Source organism: Periophthalmus magnuspinnatus, chromosome 4 (assembly GCF_009829125.3).
Source record: "Periophthalmus magnuspinnatus isolate fPerMag1 chromosome 4, fPerMag1.2.pri, whole genome shotgun sequence".
Taxonomy (NCBI): Eukaryota; Metazoa; Chordata; class Actinopteri; order Gobiiformes; family Gobiidae; genus Periophthalmus; species Periophthalmus magnuspinnatus.
The window spans coordinates 21536455-21551787 of NC_047129.1; the positions used below are offsets into that span (position 1 = coordinate 21536455).

A 15333-nucleotide genomic window follows, 5' to 3' on the forward strand; every position below is an offset into this window, starting at 1 on the left:
TCCTGCAGTGCCAGACGTGTCCCCCTACTTAAGCCAGTACATGTCCAGGCCTGTCTGAAGTTTGCTAGAGAGCATTTGGATGATCCAGAAGAGGATTTGGAGAATGTCATATGGTCAGATGAAACCAAAATAAAACTTTTTGGTAAAACTTCAACTTGTCATGTTTGGAGGAGAAAAAATGCTGAGTTGCATCCAAAGAACACCATACCTACTGTGAAGCATGGGAGTGGAAACATCATGCTTTAGGGATGTTTTTCTGCAAAGGGACCAGGACGACTGATCCGTGTAAAGGAAAGAATGAATGGGGCCATGTAGCGTGAGATTTTGAGTGAAAACCTCCTTCCATCAACAAGGGTATTGAAGATGAAACGTGGCTGTGTCTTTCAACATGACAATGATCCCAAACATACTGCCCGGGCAACGAAGGAGTGGCTTTGTAAGAAGCATTTCAAGGTGCTGGAGTGGCCTAGCCATTCTCCAGATCTGAACCCCATAGAAAATCTTTGGAGGGACTTGAAAGTCCGTGTTACCCGGCGACAGCCTCAAAACATCACTGTTCTAGAGGAGATCTGCATGGAGGAATGGGCCAAACTACCAGCAACAATGTGTGAAAACCATGCAAAGACTTACAGAAATAGTTGTCATTGCCAACAAAGGTTATATAACAAAATATCGAGATGAACTTTTGTTATTGACCAAATGTTTATTTTTCACCATGATTTTTTTTTTTTTCATTTTTCATTTCATTTCTCATAGTTGATGTATACCTATGATGAACATTACAGGCCTCTCTCATCTTCTTAAGTGGGAGAACTTGTACAATTGGTGGCTAAATAATTTTTTGCCCCACTGTATACGCACACACACACATAAATGCAGATCTAATGTTACCTGTTTGCTAACATCACACCACTAGATGGCAGCATAGTACTCGACATCAGTAGTATCTGCCCCTGCCGCTTTTCAGAGAAGGTTAATGTGGCACTTTTGTATATGACCTCTCCTGTAGTTGGCCCTTGCTACTATTACTGATAGTATTTAGATATGATTTGCATTTTTTCCATTACTGTAGACAATAAAACATGGGAATGGTTTTCCTTTTTATATGCATTTATGGCTGAAACCTGTCCAAGTGAAAAGCAAAGCATTTTTTCAGCCTCGTTAGTCTAAATTGCCTGGGCTCTTTGTTGTTAACTGTCTTTCAGTCTGTTCCTGGTGAGGAACAGACTGAAAGACAGTTTGGGGCAATATTCATGAACCTTTCTGATGTCAATTTTCTATACTAGCCATTTTGATGTCTGAGGTAAATTGGCTATTTTCAAGCAGACTTACTTTGTCTACCATTCTACCCTTTTTAAAGCCAAAGTATGTGTCCAGAATGTGGAGACATTGGTATGGTTGTCTTTTTAAAACATAGATGTTTATTGTTTTGTATTGTTACTGTCTGTCTGTTTTTTGAATGGACCACGAGTCCGAAATAAAGATGAATTGAATTGAAATATGTAACTTTTTTTTTATTTTATTTTTTTTCAAAAAGTCTAAATTAAAAGCATTTTTAATTTCTCGTTGTGTTTATTGAACTGAAAAACGTAGAAAAATATGTGTCCTTTCTTCCTTGTTCCTTTAATCTTCAACAGTAGGCCTCCAATCTCCATGGGGAATGTTCCAAAGTATGGTTTTACTTTCTATTTCCCTGGAATCTTGCAGGTGACGTGCCTCCTCCATAAAGTTACATTGTGTGCCTTTAAATAGGTTTGCATACATTTCTCAATTTAGTTTGATTATACATGCTAAATTGCACGCACCATTTCTTTGTCATTGGGGACACTCACTGTAAATCTCAGTTCTTACCGGGCCTGCTGTGGTTGTGCTGTTGGCTGGCCCTGGTTGCCCTGGAGCGGAGAGGCATGTCCCAGAGCCGCGGACCGCCCCTCTCTCTGACTCACGGTGCGTCTCTACTCCAATCCAAAGCCGTGCCTGTCCGAACCAACTTCAGGACGCACCTCGCGGAAAAGTGGCCAAAAACACATGTCCTTTGCGTGCCCTCGTCCTCTTACGCTCTTACGGTTTTCCCCGAGGATTTTACTCGGACCAGAACGCGTGACCGGGGACCTGCGGAGCCCCTTTTCCGCCTCTTGGACCTCTCCTTCTCGCCGCTGCGATCTGGGGACGTGGGCTGCCATGGACCGCTGGATTTAGCTTTCGTTTTGGGGATCATTCCTTTGGATTGGTTCCGTTTGAACGGTTTTGTTTATCGCACGGCGCGCATAGGTGTCGCGTCGCCGCTAACGAGCCAAAATGCCCGTAAGAACCAAGTATAACCTGGTGGACGATGGACACGATCTAAGGATACCGTTGCACAACGAGGAAGCGTTCCAACATGGAATCAACTTCGACGCAAAGGTAAACTCGTAAAGTGCGGTACTGTGGCGGTGCAAGAGTCCCAGTGTTTTTAGATTTCATCCGTGTTACATATAACTCTTTATCTCCGCGTCCCTGGTACTTTTGGACACGTGTAGCGCTCAGAGCTGAGGAGAGTCTGTGAGACAGAGGTGGGAGAATGGACTATGACTTCTTGTCGCTAGGAATACACAAGTAGAAGTACTAAGTAGTGCATTCCATAGTACAGGATATTCCAATAAAAGTACAATTTGTGCGTAAATGAGCTACTGCGCACAAGTCTTAATTGGCCATTATCATAAAGACATAAAGTACTGTGTTAATTTATAAAGTTGTTAAAAGATAATTAAAGGAATAGTATGTAACGTGCGCTTACTGTTTGAAAGGTACTACAATCATAACTGAACCTGGGTTGCCAATGTCTTAACCTGCAGATTGAGGACACATACAAATTTTTCTCACTCTCAATATATGGACGGGCCATGCCTTGTGAAAGCTCAGAATCTCCAGAATTCACTCACTGAGCTGCAGAGGCTGCACTAGCACCTATTAATTATTGGATGCAGGTGCTAGGGTTTACTTCGTGATGATTCAAATCAAACCAACTGAGTTTCATCATTGAAACTGGCAACCCAAATGAGTGTGTGAGGCTTATTCTGCTTTCTGACTTGATAATCATCTTGAGAACCACAAGACCAAATTATAATATAAATAAATGGGACTTCATGACTAATGGTTTTGCAATTAAGAATACATCAGCATTACTATTGTTATCACTAAAAGCTATATTTGATTTAAAATCTAAATCTTACATAAGAGGTCATTTTACTTTGTCATACAAATTCCAAGTATGGTACTTTTTATTTAAAAAGCATGGGAGGTATGGAATGATTAAGATAACTACAACTTGAATATGATTTCTCAGTTTGAAGTGACAGAAATGCATTCAGGTGTGATTTACTCCTCCAGAAGTACTGTCTCCTCTGGCTCTGCTCTGAAGCCCTGACGGAGCCTTGTGGACTGGACCTGTGCTACAGACTCTGCCGCTGATGTGCACATCTATATCAGGGACGCACACCTAATGCATCAAATTACTCCTAAAATAAGTAAACAAAAAAATACAATAACCGCTGTGTTGCATATTAGCATCAGAACAGGGTACTTTTTTCAGGCGGAGAGTCTGCCACCTGCTTGGTTCCATGGAGATGATATTGCTTTGCCTGCAATGTTCTACAGTATGGCTTAAACTTCTCTATCTCCCTGGAGGTAATCAACAGGTGAAGTTACAGGTCTGATCTATGAAGCAGGCTCAGCCTAACAATGCAGGTTTTTCAAGATAAAATTTGCAATAAAGTGAAATTGAATAATTTGGATAAATGCTACAGTGATGCGTCACTCCACTGAGTGTACTTCACACAGCTTATAAGTCTGTGTATAATGTGTAACAAAGCTTATATGAAAGCTTGTATGAGTGAGAGCTCATACAGTGCTTATTGTAGATACACATTTCCCCCCATTTGAACTGGACAGTGGTTGATTGGCAATTTAATTACTCTGGTTTTGTGTAAAACATTGTTCAAAAAATCAGTTAAATTGTGCTCAAAAGTAATTGGTAAAATACAATTAATTAGCCTCACTTAACTATTAACTTAAATGTAAAAAAAAAATGCTTTTATTGTTTTTATTGCTCTTAAAAAACATATAAAACCATGGATTCTTACTCTGAGCAGGCGTGCATTTCCACAAACCTAACTCCTTATTTGGCCTAGAGGGGGTGGGCCTCCTTCTGCTCTCCATGGTCCATGTTGTTCCTCCTATAATCGTCCACAGTATGGTATAAAACATATCTATCTCCATGGAGAAGGGTCAGAAGAATTTAGTAAAATGTACACCTTATAACTTTTCTGGGTTTCCATGTGCATATTATTGCTTTGTGAGTATGTTTCAAGACTTTAAATATAACTATCTTGCTATTATTAAATTCTGAATAATATTATTGTAAAAAATACAGTGAAACATGTGAGGGCATTTCTCCAGTGTCCTGGTTGTGTCATATTGTGTCACAGTTTTAATGCTATACTCAACATTCTAGGCAAAGCATGGAGACAAGTAGAGGACACACCCTTCTCCAGAAAAGTGACAGTGCAGCTTTAAGATTTTTTTTTTTATGTTGAACTGTACTTTTGCAGTACATTCTGAGTCCTTCTTTTCCACCGCAGGCTCGAGTACTGTGTATTATTGTTGGCCTGTGTGCAGAGAAAGCCTGTACTTTCTGTGTCATTGTGGAACATGTGTCTGTGAACAGGGCACAGTACTACTGTCCCATTATATGCACTTTAGAGTCTCTATATATTCATTTACTGTTTAACGTGCATATGACATAGTACCTGTGGTGAATATTTATCATAGTTTTACATCAGTTAAGTGGCAGTTTGTGAAGAAACATTGAAAAGAAAAGGACAAAAATACAGAAAGCAGTGGTTTCTAAAACGTAATCCCTCCCTATGTCATCAACACAGAAAACTCCATCCAGAATGGACATTTTTTATGTACATTTTTATGACACATTAAACGCTGGTTTAACCAAATACAGCTATTGTCATTTTTATTAGTCTAATCACAGTGTTTAATTTAGACAAGCTTTGGCCCTTGTTTACATTATGGTTGCTAGGTAACAGTCATGTTATTACCTCTATGTATTTCAAATCTGCTGCCAGCGTCCTCCAGGGAAGTCAAATCATCAACTTCACCAAATTAGAAAAAAATAGGCAACATTTTTAATGCAATCTCAAATGTAATAATGTTAGCTTTGTTTTAGTGTAATGAGTGGTCTGACCTGTCACATGCACTGAAGACATGTCTGCATTACATTCTAACCTGTTAAACTCTATCTGATCTTTACTTCAGTACATTGGGAGTCTGGATGTGGCACGCCCCAGCAGTCGAGTGGAGATCGTGGCTGCGATGAGGAGGATCAGGGTGAGTCTACAGCTCCTAGGATTGCTAGGTTTTCATAGAGGAACAAGCAACCAAGGCCTTGAAAAAAGCCCAAAACCAGCGACCCAATCCCAGCAAAACTGGTTAAAAAAATAAGCAATGGAGCTCCACAGTAATCACCCACTGCCCAGTTCCAGAAGTAAATTTCCCATTGATTTTTCCTATTCAGACTTTCAAAAAAAAAAAAAAAATTATATATATAAATTAAATGTTTGAAAGCTCAGGGCTAATCAGCTCGGTGGTAACTAATGACCACTAGACCTATATAATTGTATTTATCTGTTCCTGAAATTTTATAAACCACTAAATTATTAAAAGATTTTGCTTAAAACAACTGCGTTATGGATTTTAGTTAGCACATTAGCTGGTTAGCCTGTAATGCCTTTGAACTCTTAATATTTGAATTTTTCTATGTGAAATGGAAAAAGTAACTGAAGCAGACTTCGAAGTGGGCGGTACTGTTGAGCTCCATTAGTTGTGTGTCATAGCTGAACAAACACTAATAAGTTGCACATATTAACATATTTAAAATAACAAAACAGCTTGAAAATGTAAATCAACCATTAACAACCTGCATTTCATTATTTCCTGGGTCTATTCACCTCAAATAGATCTTTAAAAAGCAAAAAAAATCCCTCCTTTTTTGATGCAAAAGTGCTCCTCAGGAACAAGCCCCAAGCCCAAAGTCACTATAGAGATTTGGCAGATTTGTCAACTCTGCCTCCTGTGTCTGCCGTGGCCCTCTAAGAACCTATTTTACTGTACATGACACACCTAATGTATTAAATGTACATTTAATAATTACATAATTACATATGTAGGGGTGGGAGATATTGACAAAAATGAATATCTGTATTTGTGTTTTATTTTATTTTTTCAGGGATATGCTAAAACTTCTCTGTGAATGTCTTGGTTGAGGTTCAAGTATTGCACAAAAAATGAATGGAGCATAAAATTAACCACAAGGGCATAAATATAACTTTATACCCTTGTTTGTGAGATGACATTGTCTCTTTCTGAGGTCATTTTGAGTTGTTTTAATTATAGGCAAAATACTCAATATTTTCATATGTCCATTTTTCGATATATTTCCCACCTGTAGGCTTTCTTTTCTGTATGTGTTTGGAGTGTGTTAACATGCTGTAATATTGTTGTGTTAAAAAATGAACGTATATGGCACAATACAGATGCTAGCTCGTAAAGCGTTTGACTGTGCTGTCTGTCTTTGCAGGTCATGTTTTTTTACCATATGGGTAATTTAAAGGAGCTGACTGGGATTATCTTGCTTTAGATTTATTGTTGATGGTATAATGTGGTTTTGAGTGTTCTGGTTTATCTGGATGTTTTGTAGAGGAGGGGTCTGCTGTCCTGTGCTCTCTATACTTTACACACTGACGTCTTTAAAGAGGAGTCATTTTACTTCTATGGGGTATTAACTGCTAACACATAACATTTAGATAACCATGTTACCTTTTATTGTTTTGAAAATGCAATATTCGCTGAAAACAACACATTAACTTGTTTTACAAGTTTCACTTTCTTTTATGACGCTCTGAGGTCATTTTCACACTGCCAAGAGTTAGATTGACATAAAAGAGCAGAGCTGTACACTTGGGCTGGTGTGAACCCAACAGTCGTACTCTAAGCCGCTTCACTCTCACTCTCGAGCTGGGCGAGTGTGGTCTGAACACGGCAAACCTACACAGTCGGCGGTGACGGTAACAGTGCTCTGTCCAATTAAAGCATGTTGCCATAGAAATAAGTTCCGTGATCAGCTGATGGACTTGTGCTGGTCTGCAGAGTGCACTAACATGAATGAAAATGATTTAAGTCTCCCCTTGCTTAGCTCCAAGTCACTCCCCCTTCAGAGCGATATCTCAACACAATCAGCGTGCATCCCGCTGTAAGATGACCGTAAGGACAGTTTGATTAGGGCTAAAATATTCAAACGTGTGGATGACTCAAAAAATTTATATTGCATTATACTTCCTCTAATGAACCAGACTGAGGTAACTTGGCGGCCAAATGACTCTGAACGGTAAATATGTTTTCATTTGTTGTAATTTGTTTAAAACGGATTCATGCATCTGTTACATGGTTATTTGTAAACGCTTTGAAGTAGATTTTGTTTACTTTTTATGTACAGGTTACATATCCTTTCACTTTTGCCCTTTTAACTGTTTTGTGTCTATAATCTAATCTAAAAGAATGTCCCCTAGTTTTATTTTGAATAGTGAAAATGAAATTTGCTGTCATGCATCTCCTCAGCTTTCTTTTTTCAAAAGTATTTTTGATATTGTATCCTGTATTCTGACTTTGGAAACGATCCCAGTCTCCATCCTGGTTTTGGCCGCAGCCTGAGCAGATCACAGCTGCAGGGGAGAGACTGGGCACTGGGCATTGCTTACCATTTACATCTGCAATAGTCTATTTAATCTACATATTTGAACTAAATCTAGAACCAATATATTTGCACTTTTTATCTTATCAGCCGTTAATCTCCAGCACTTGATTAAACAAAAGTATCTGGAGTCAAAAGTTGTTAAAAGAATTTACATAAGTCTCAGGGTGTGGTCATGATAACCTCTAAACAAAGCGACCATTTTGAAAGCATAAAAACTGTAACTCTTGCAAAAATTGGCACATCTGGATGAACCCAATGTAGTGTTTGTGTATATTGATGAACTGGACATAATGATGTGTGAATCAAACTTGTATCTTTGTATCTCTTGTAAGCCAATGAAGACCACGCCCTGTCTACATCTACATTTGCATGGCTACGCCTCAAAAAGTGAAAAAAGAGAAGTGAAAAAAAAAAGTTTGCTGTAAACCATTTGATACACCCAGCTCTTTATGTGACCCTGAGCAAACAATTCTATGGGGACCACATGCTACCTCCAACGGACTCCAAACTGAGGCAGCATTATCAGGACATATCTGGGATCAAAAGTGATTAAAGAATTGACATAAGTGCCAGTGTTATAGTATAAAAATTCCTGTAACTTTGCAAATGTTGTCGGTTTCAGACAAACCCAATGTAATGTCTGTGTATTTTGATGAGCTGGACAAAATGATGTGTAGATTAAAATTCTGTCTTCTAAAATGGCTCTCACTGGTCACTGGAAATATTGAATCACATGTCAAGCTAAAGTTGATATGCAGCTCTCCCACTGTGGTGTGCCCTTCCGCCGATACAAGGGTCGCCCTTTATCACTACTTTCAGGTTTAATTCTTATTCAAACTTTGTGTATTCATGTATTTCTACTGCAGAAAGTTTAGCAGTTATCCTGGTGTCTCAATGCACATATTAGTAAACTCTTCCAAAAACAGTTTAAGATATAAGTCTGGAAACTCAAGAAAAATATACAAAATGGATTTAAAACAGGACATACAGGAGCCTGTGGTCAATATGAGTGTTTATGGTCCTGTTTAGTTGTTTGATTTTCAACAAAAAGGTGAATGTCTAACTGAAACTGTTGGACAATGCCATTTAGCTTGTGACTGTAATGTTATCTGAGAGGAACTTATTGAGAAGCACAAATCAGCTCATCCGTTGTAGTTCCAACAAAGCCAGTTCTTTCTGGTAAGATGTGAAAAAAAAAAAAAAAAAAAAAGCTCAGATTAAAGTTTAATTTAAGTAATAGAGCTTCAGACAGAGCAAAACCACCCCTGAGGTAATTTTGATGACGTCCGCAGCAAAATATCAATGTAGAACAGTACAGTGTATACAATACAATTTGTAATACTAATATTTCATTAAAATCAATCCAATAATGTCAGCCATTGGCTTGGTGAATGGTTAGAAAAATCTGTATCTACCAAGGAAAATCCCCTATCAGTCGAACACTGGATTACCACCTAAAGAGATCGCTGTGTGGAACCAAGCATTTTGGGCTGAAAACCGAGACAGTCAGATATTTAGAAATCAAACTAAACCCCATATACACAACCAGTCAAAAGTTGGGACCTTCTTTTTCAAAGTTTTCTTCTTTATGTTTACTACTTTGTACATTTTATATACATATGGAAGTCATCAAATATATGAAGCATGGTATATGGAATTATGTGGCAAATATTAAAAGTTAAATAACTGAGTCCAATACATTTTCTATTCAAATCCTCAGAGTAGCTCCCCTTGTTGACAGTGCTGCAAACCCTTGGTCTTCTCTCATTGAGCTTCATGATGAAGTTTCCTGAAATGGTTTTCATTTCACAGATGTGCATTTTCAGGGTTCATTAGTGAAATGCCAAAAGTGTGTAGAGCACTGATCAAAGCGAAGGGTAAAGGTTATTTTAAAACAGGTCTGGAGTTATTTTGAGTTTAGTTTTTACTACATTCCATATGTGCCATTCATAGTTGTGATGCCTTCAGTGAGAATTGTAAATAATTATGGAAATAAAGAGCTATGAATAAAAAAAAAATGTGTCCAACCTTTTGACTGGTAGTGTATGTGTTTTGTATTAGAAAATAGTGGATTAAGCAGAACAGTTGTAGTGTAGTCTTAAATCTGTGTTCCTGCTCTGTGCCCAGTGGTCATGTGGTCAGTGCCATTGTTCTTGATAATGGTCACTTCCTGTGTGTGGACCTGCTTCCTGTGGGGGCCACAGTTCCACAGCTCCAGACCTATCAGTAGCTCTCCACCCCCTTCCAAGTAACATGCCAAGGGATTTCTTAATTATACGTATAGTGCTGAATAACCCAACTTTGATGAATTAAATACCTATGGCCATTGTAAATGTATAATTGTGATGCTTAACTTTGTTCACTAATAAATAGATGCCTAAGTGCCTAAAACATAATCCATTATCTAACTGTACCCCATCTAAAGCTTGCTGTGGCTCTTATATATACTCAATTTCTTGTGACCGCTAAAAATTAGTAGCTCTCTGACATTTTCGTTTTGTAAAGACGGCTCACCAGAGGAAAAAAAAAATCTGGAGACCCCTCCCTACTTCTGTCTAATCAAGCTAAACCTCCAGGTGTGCATTCAATAGATAAGATTGAGTTCACAGTTTGCATTTTAATCAAGAGGATAAATCTTTGACAGAAGACTGAAATCTAAATTTTTTTTTTTATTTAATAGAAGACTCTATGCATTTTGGAACATGTTTGTAGAGGTCTAAACTACATGGTCAAAAACAATAGCTTACTCATCTTTATCCTGCACTCTTTTTTCCCCCAGTTTCAGTGTTTTCTGTTCTGGTCCTTCAGCCTCACTCCTATACTTTCTTTTAGGAGTCATGTCATTAAGACACTGATATGATGATGAAGCACAAAGCGTTTTTCCTCCTGTATTGTGTGTGCGGTGCTGGCCCTGTCACAATAATTCATTCATCAATGTATCATTCAATACATGTTAAATGGATATTTTGAAAGTCAGTATTTGTTGTGGGTATTTTTTCATTGGACTACTGGGGAACTTTTTGTTATTTTTCTGTGCTACTTTGAGACCCCCAGTGTTTGTGGCCCTAAACAACCGCTTAGTATGTTTATGTACTGTACTGGGTTGGCAGGTTTAAGACTGAATAAGACGGGACATTTTGTTATCTGAGAACTACGTTACTTCTCTACCCTACTCTACTCTTCTCTACTCTAGCAAATTAATTCCAATTCAATAATGACATATCTTGCTGTCATACTTTTGTTATGCTGAATATATGAATGATGCATTTATTTCAAGCCATCAAACAATTACAAAACACACAGCTAAACACATTTTAAAAACAATCAAACTGAAACAGAGCAGGTTGTTAAGACATCAGTGAATTAAAGGACGTTTAAGGGTTTAAACTTCCTTTAAAACCCTTTTCCAAACCAATTAGTGCCAATAAGGTATTCAATAGGTTGTGGATTGTTTAAATAGTTGATTATTCATTATTGGGTGGAGCCACATAGATTATGTTTGCGGTGCTTTTTTTACAGTCAGTATTCAGTTGACAGAGGCTGTTTGCTACACAGATACTATGCCCTGGTGATGCATAGCCCTTCACATCCACAGGTGTGACAGGGCCTTGTGTGACAGGATCTTGGCGTTGACGGTCTCATGAGACAGGGCTTCTGTGATGGGGCCTCAATAAAGACAGGACCTCATTGGTATAAGGCCTCGGTGCTGACGGGGCCTTGTGTGTCAGAGTGTCGTAACGCTCGGCTCAGGGGGGGACCAAAGATACAGATCTCAGGGGAAGATTTACAGTGTTTGTTTACAGATGTGAAATTTAAACAAACGAGAAGCAAACGGGGAACCAGGAACAGGGCGTGAGTCGTAGTCCCGGGGCCGGGCGTGGGAGACAGAGACAGAGACAGAGGAAAGACGGACAGCACCGGCAGAATGGAGCAGGGTCTGAGACGGGGAAGCGGAGCAGGTCCAGGGAGCAAGAACAGGGTGAGCGGAGCGTAGTCAGAGAAGGAGCGGACTGTACCGGCAGGGTGGAGCTGGATCAGAGGCAGGAGAGCTTAGTGGGTCCGAGGAGCGGTAGCAGGATCTGGCAGGAGCAAAAAATCCAGTTTAGTAAAAGCGACGAGAATGAAACAACAAGAGCTAATCCAAGCGTATACTACCACTGAGGTACGCGGAGGATCTGGTGCTGAGTGTCAGGTCCTGGCTCCTCTTATTCCTCCCAGGTCCCCAGGTGCGGCTGATTGGGAATCCGCTCCAGGTGTGCACGGGAGGAGACAGCTCTCCGCCCCAGCTCCATGTTCAGACACGTGACCAAGACAGGGAGGGGTAACAACAGGTGACAGGACAGGCAGGATCATGACACAGGGCATCTGAAACAGAATGATGTCAAATAATCACAATACTGCACTAGTTTTATCTTTGAGGCGGTGTAACATTTGATAAATTATTTTTTTCCACTCTTATATATAACATATGAATCCTAGTTTGATGCTTTATCGATGTAGCCCAAAGAAACAGCATCTCCTCACAGTATCTGTATTCCACCAATGTAGAGAATAGATATATTATTTACATATGTGTCTCATGAGAGGAGCAGCCACACCAATTAGAGCAGCTGCTGGACACGACCATCAATAGTCCAACAAGTGTAGTACAAGGCTGTTTGTGTGGGCCAAAATGTGTAGAATATGAATGTTTAAAATGCGTCTAAAATTATATAATTATGATATTCACAGCTTTGTCCCAAAGCTTGGCTAACCAGGAGCCAGCTCGTGTTATATAGCGGACACCTTAACATTTGAGTGTTATTTTTTTGTCAAGTCTTTGTTCTCTCTAGGAAGTAACACAAGAGGAAGTGGAAGGGAAACTAACAGGAAACAGGAAGTAAGAGGAGCTCAGACCAAACTGCAAGGAACAAGGCATTATCACCTGTAGTCTGTTTGAACAGTGAGAGAGTGGGAGCAGGTCTAAACGTCACTGAACCAGGACTAAGCCAAGACTAAACCTCAACTGAATGAAACAAGGACCAAACCAGGACCAAACCAGGACCAAACCAGGACCAAACCAGGACCAAACCAGGACCAAACCAGGACCAAACCAGGACCAAACCAGGACCAAACCAGGACCAAACCAGGACCAAACCAGGACCAAACCAGGTCTCAACTAGGACTACAGAGCACCTTAAATGTCTTAAGTCCTTTAACACCTTTCCATCTGCAGTTGCCCGTTTGCTGCTGTGGTGGTGTATTCACACACTGTTAGAGCCTGATCTCCACTGTTGTCCACACCCCCTGCTCCTCAGACTGAACATAATGAGTGCTAATGAGGGATTAACTTTGAACTGTTTCACTTTAGAGGAGGAAAAACAACATGGCTGCCCTCCCTCATCCCAGACTCCTCAGTGTAGACATTAGATGACTTTAAACTTTTAATCCTATTCACAAAGACTTCCTGAACACTTTCTGTTTTGGGGTATCAGCCATCACAGCTGCTCTAGTCTTCATAAGCAGACCAATCATAGAGTGATTTGGCAGATTTTGTGTTTAAACTGGATGCCCTTCCACACTGCTGTGACTGGAGGGATATTTTATTTTCACTGCTATATCTGTGATAACACCTTTTCCAGCACAGCCATGTAGGGCAATTAACTGCAATTGAATCAAAATCCCATCAACTCAAAAGTTTGAGATGATGCAATTATGGACTCACAAAGGCTTTATTTAATTAATTAAATAATAATTATAATTATTCATATAAAAAAATGCAATCTGTAAATAACTTATATATAGAACTATATATATATATATATATATATATATATATATATATATATATAATTTTTTATAGAAAAATCTTGTATCTCTGTTGGACCTGTAGTTTAGATCTGCAGGGGATTCTTGTATTAGTTTGATGGTTGATTTCTGTCTTCTCTCAAATGTTAATGCTCCTACAATGCGCACTCTGAACACAATCGCAAATCTAATCTCAACACTTCTCTGAAAAATCACTATTTGATATTTTTCCAAAATGGGGCAGCCCGCATGTGTTGGAGTGAAAATACAGATTTATGGATTTATGATTTATGAGATATGACTTCAGACTGCTCAGCAATACTGTCACTGTGACCACATAAATGCAGTCCTTGGCAATGTGGCACTACTTTGAGACCTATATTATCATATCGTCCAATCACAATGTACAATTCAGTGTTATTTTGTCTGAAATGGCTTTTCCTGAACATAAAAGAGATAGACATTTAATAAAGCCTGAACTGCTGTTAGACTACTGGTATTATTACTATAACGCTATTTAATAATGTATTAAATAAACACCTTTCTATATGGGGAGACCTACACTGCTGGGTGCAGGTGCTGGGGTTTCATATATCTCTGCATACATATTGGATAATTATCTTGAGGACTTTTACATTAGAACATTTGCCTTTCAAGTCCAGAATGATATCCCTCTGTATAATAAAATACAGAGTCACCACTCCCTCTGTCTCATCTAAAGCCAGAACCAAAAATCACTGTCCAACCAGATCTGTTTTTTTTTTCATTACACATGCAAAACAGAGGAGCTCATTGATCCTCTATCAGTTTGAATGTAATCAAGCGTCTCTAGTGTTTCGCTCATTGATTCTGCAGAAATTTGCCATATATTTCAGTCTCCTGTGTTATTTTTTTCTTTTCATTTTTACAGCCATATTTGCTTTGACGGACGGACCATGCATTTCCCTGACTGCCTAATCTACCTGAGTCTTGAATGGGCTTGTACCGCTAACCTTAAAGAGGGTTCAAATAGGACTTGTGAGAGATCGCTATATTACACAAACGTGCATGGATGACATCTAAAACCTCCTGAGGCATGTTTTTAATGAGGGAACATCATAACATAGTAGAAGACTCCAAAAAGTCAATTTTGCATAATAGCAATGTAGCACAAGACATCTCTTAACTATTGACTTGGCCTTTCTTAAGCAACTGACTGAACTGACCCTGTGTACACAATACTGATGGGTACCAATGAACGATACTGAATGGTTGTGATGTTACTGTTAAGCTGTATTTAAAGTGCCCACATTACACCATACTCTGATCTCTTTTATAATGTCATTTCCTCATCACAAACATACCTGGAATTGTGCTTTGTTTCATTCACACATGTTTAACACACAGAATCCATGTATATTTAGGCTGAGTACTTCTCTCAAACAGAAAACACTGTTCTACCTTCTCATGTCGTAATACAGGGAGTGCTCCACTGTGTTTTTAAACTCCATACACCTCCACTAGAATCATTTGGATCATTTTACTCTTTTTTTGATGTCACAAAAAAAGGTAAAAGGTAGCTGTTGAAAACTGCCATTTAATGACATCACAAGGTGGAACAGAGCATTTTGAGGGTTTGACATGTAGACAGACCAATAAAAAAATTAATCAAACATGTGTGAATGAAACAAAATACAACTCCAGGTCTGTTTTTGATGATGTGATAACATTTGTACATGGCTTAAAGCTCTCAGGAGTCAATTCTG

General features: G+C 38.9%; 1 protein-coding gene across 1 annotated transcript in view; it reads left to right on the forward strand.

Moving 5' to 3' along the window:
• Positions 1–1964: 1964 nt before the first annotated feature.
• The window catches only part of LOC117394025 (carboxyl-terminal PDZ ligand of neuronal nitric oxide synthase protein-like), a 204469-nt gene continuing 191100 nt past the window's right edge, over positions 1965–15333 (forward strand). Inside the window, exons 1-2 of the mRNA XM_033992037.2 lie at positions 1965–2403; positions 5308–5379. Of these exons, the coding sequence (XP_033847928.1) occupies positions 2299–2403; positions 5308–5379 (177 nt within the window). The 5' untranslated portion in view covers positions 1965–2298. The remainder of the gene's footprint in view (positions 2404–5307; positions 5380–15333) is intronic.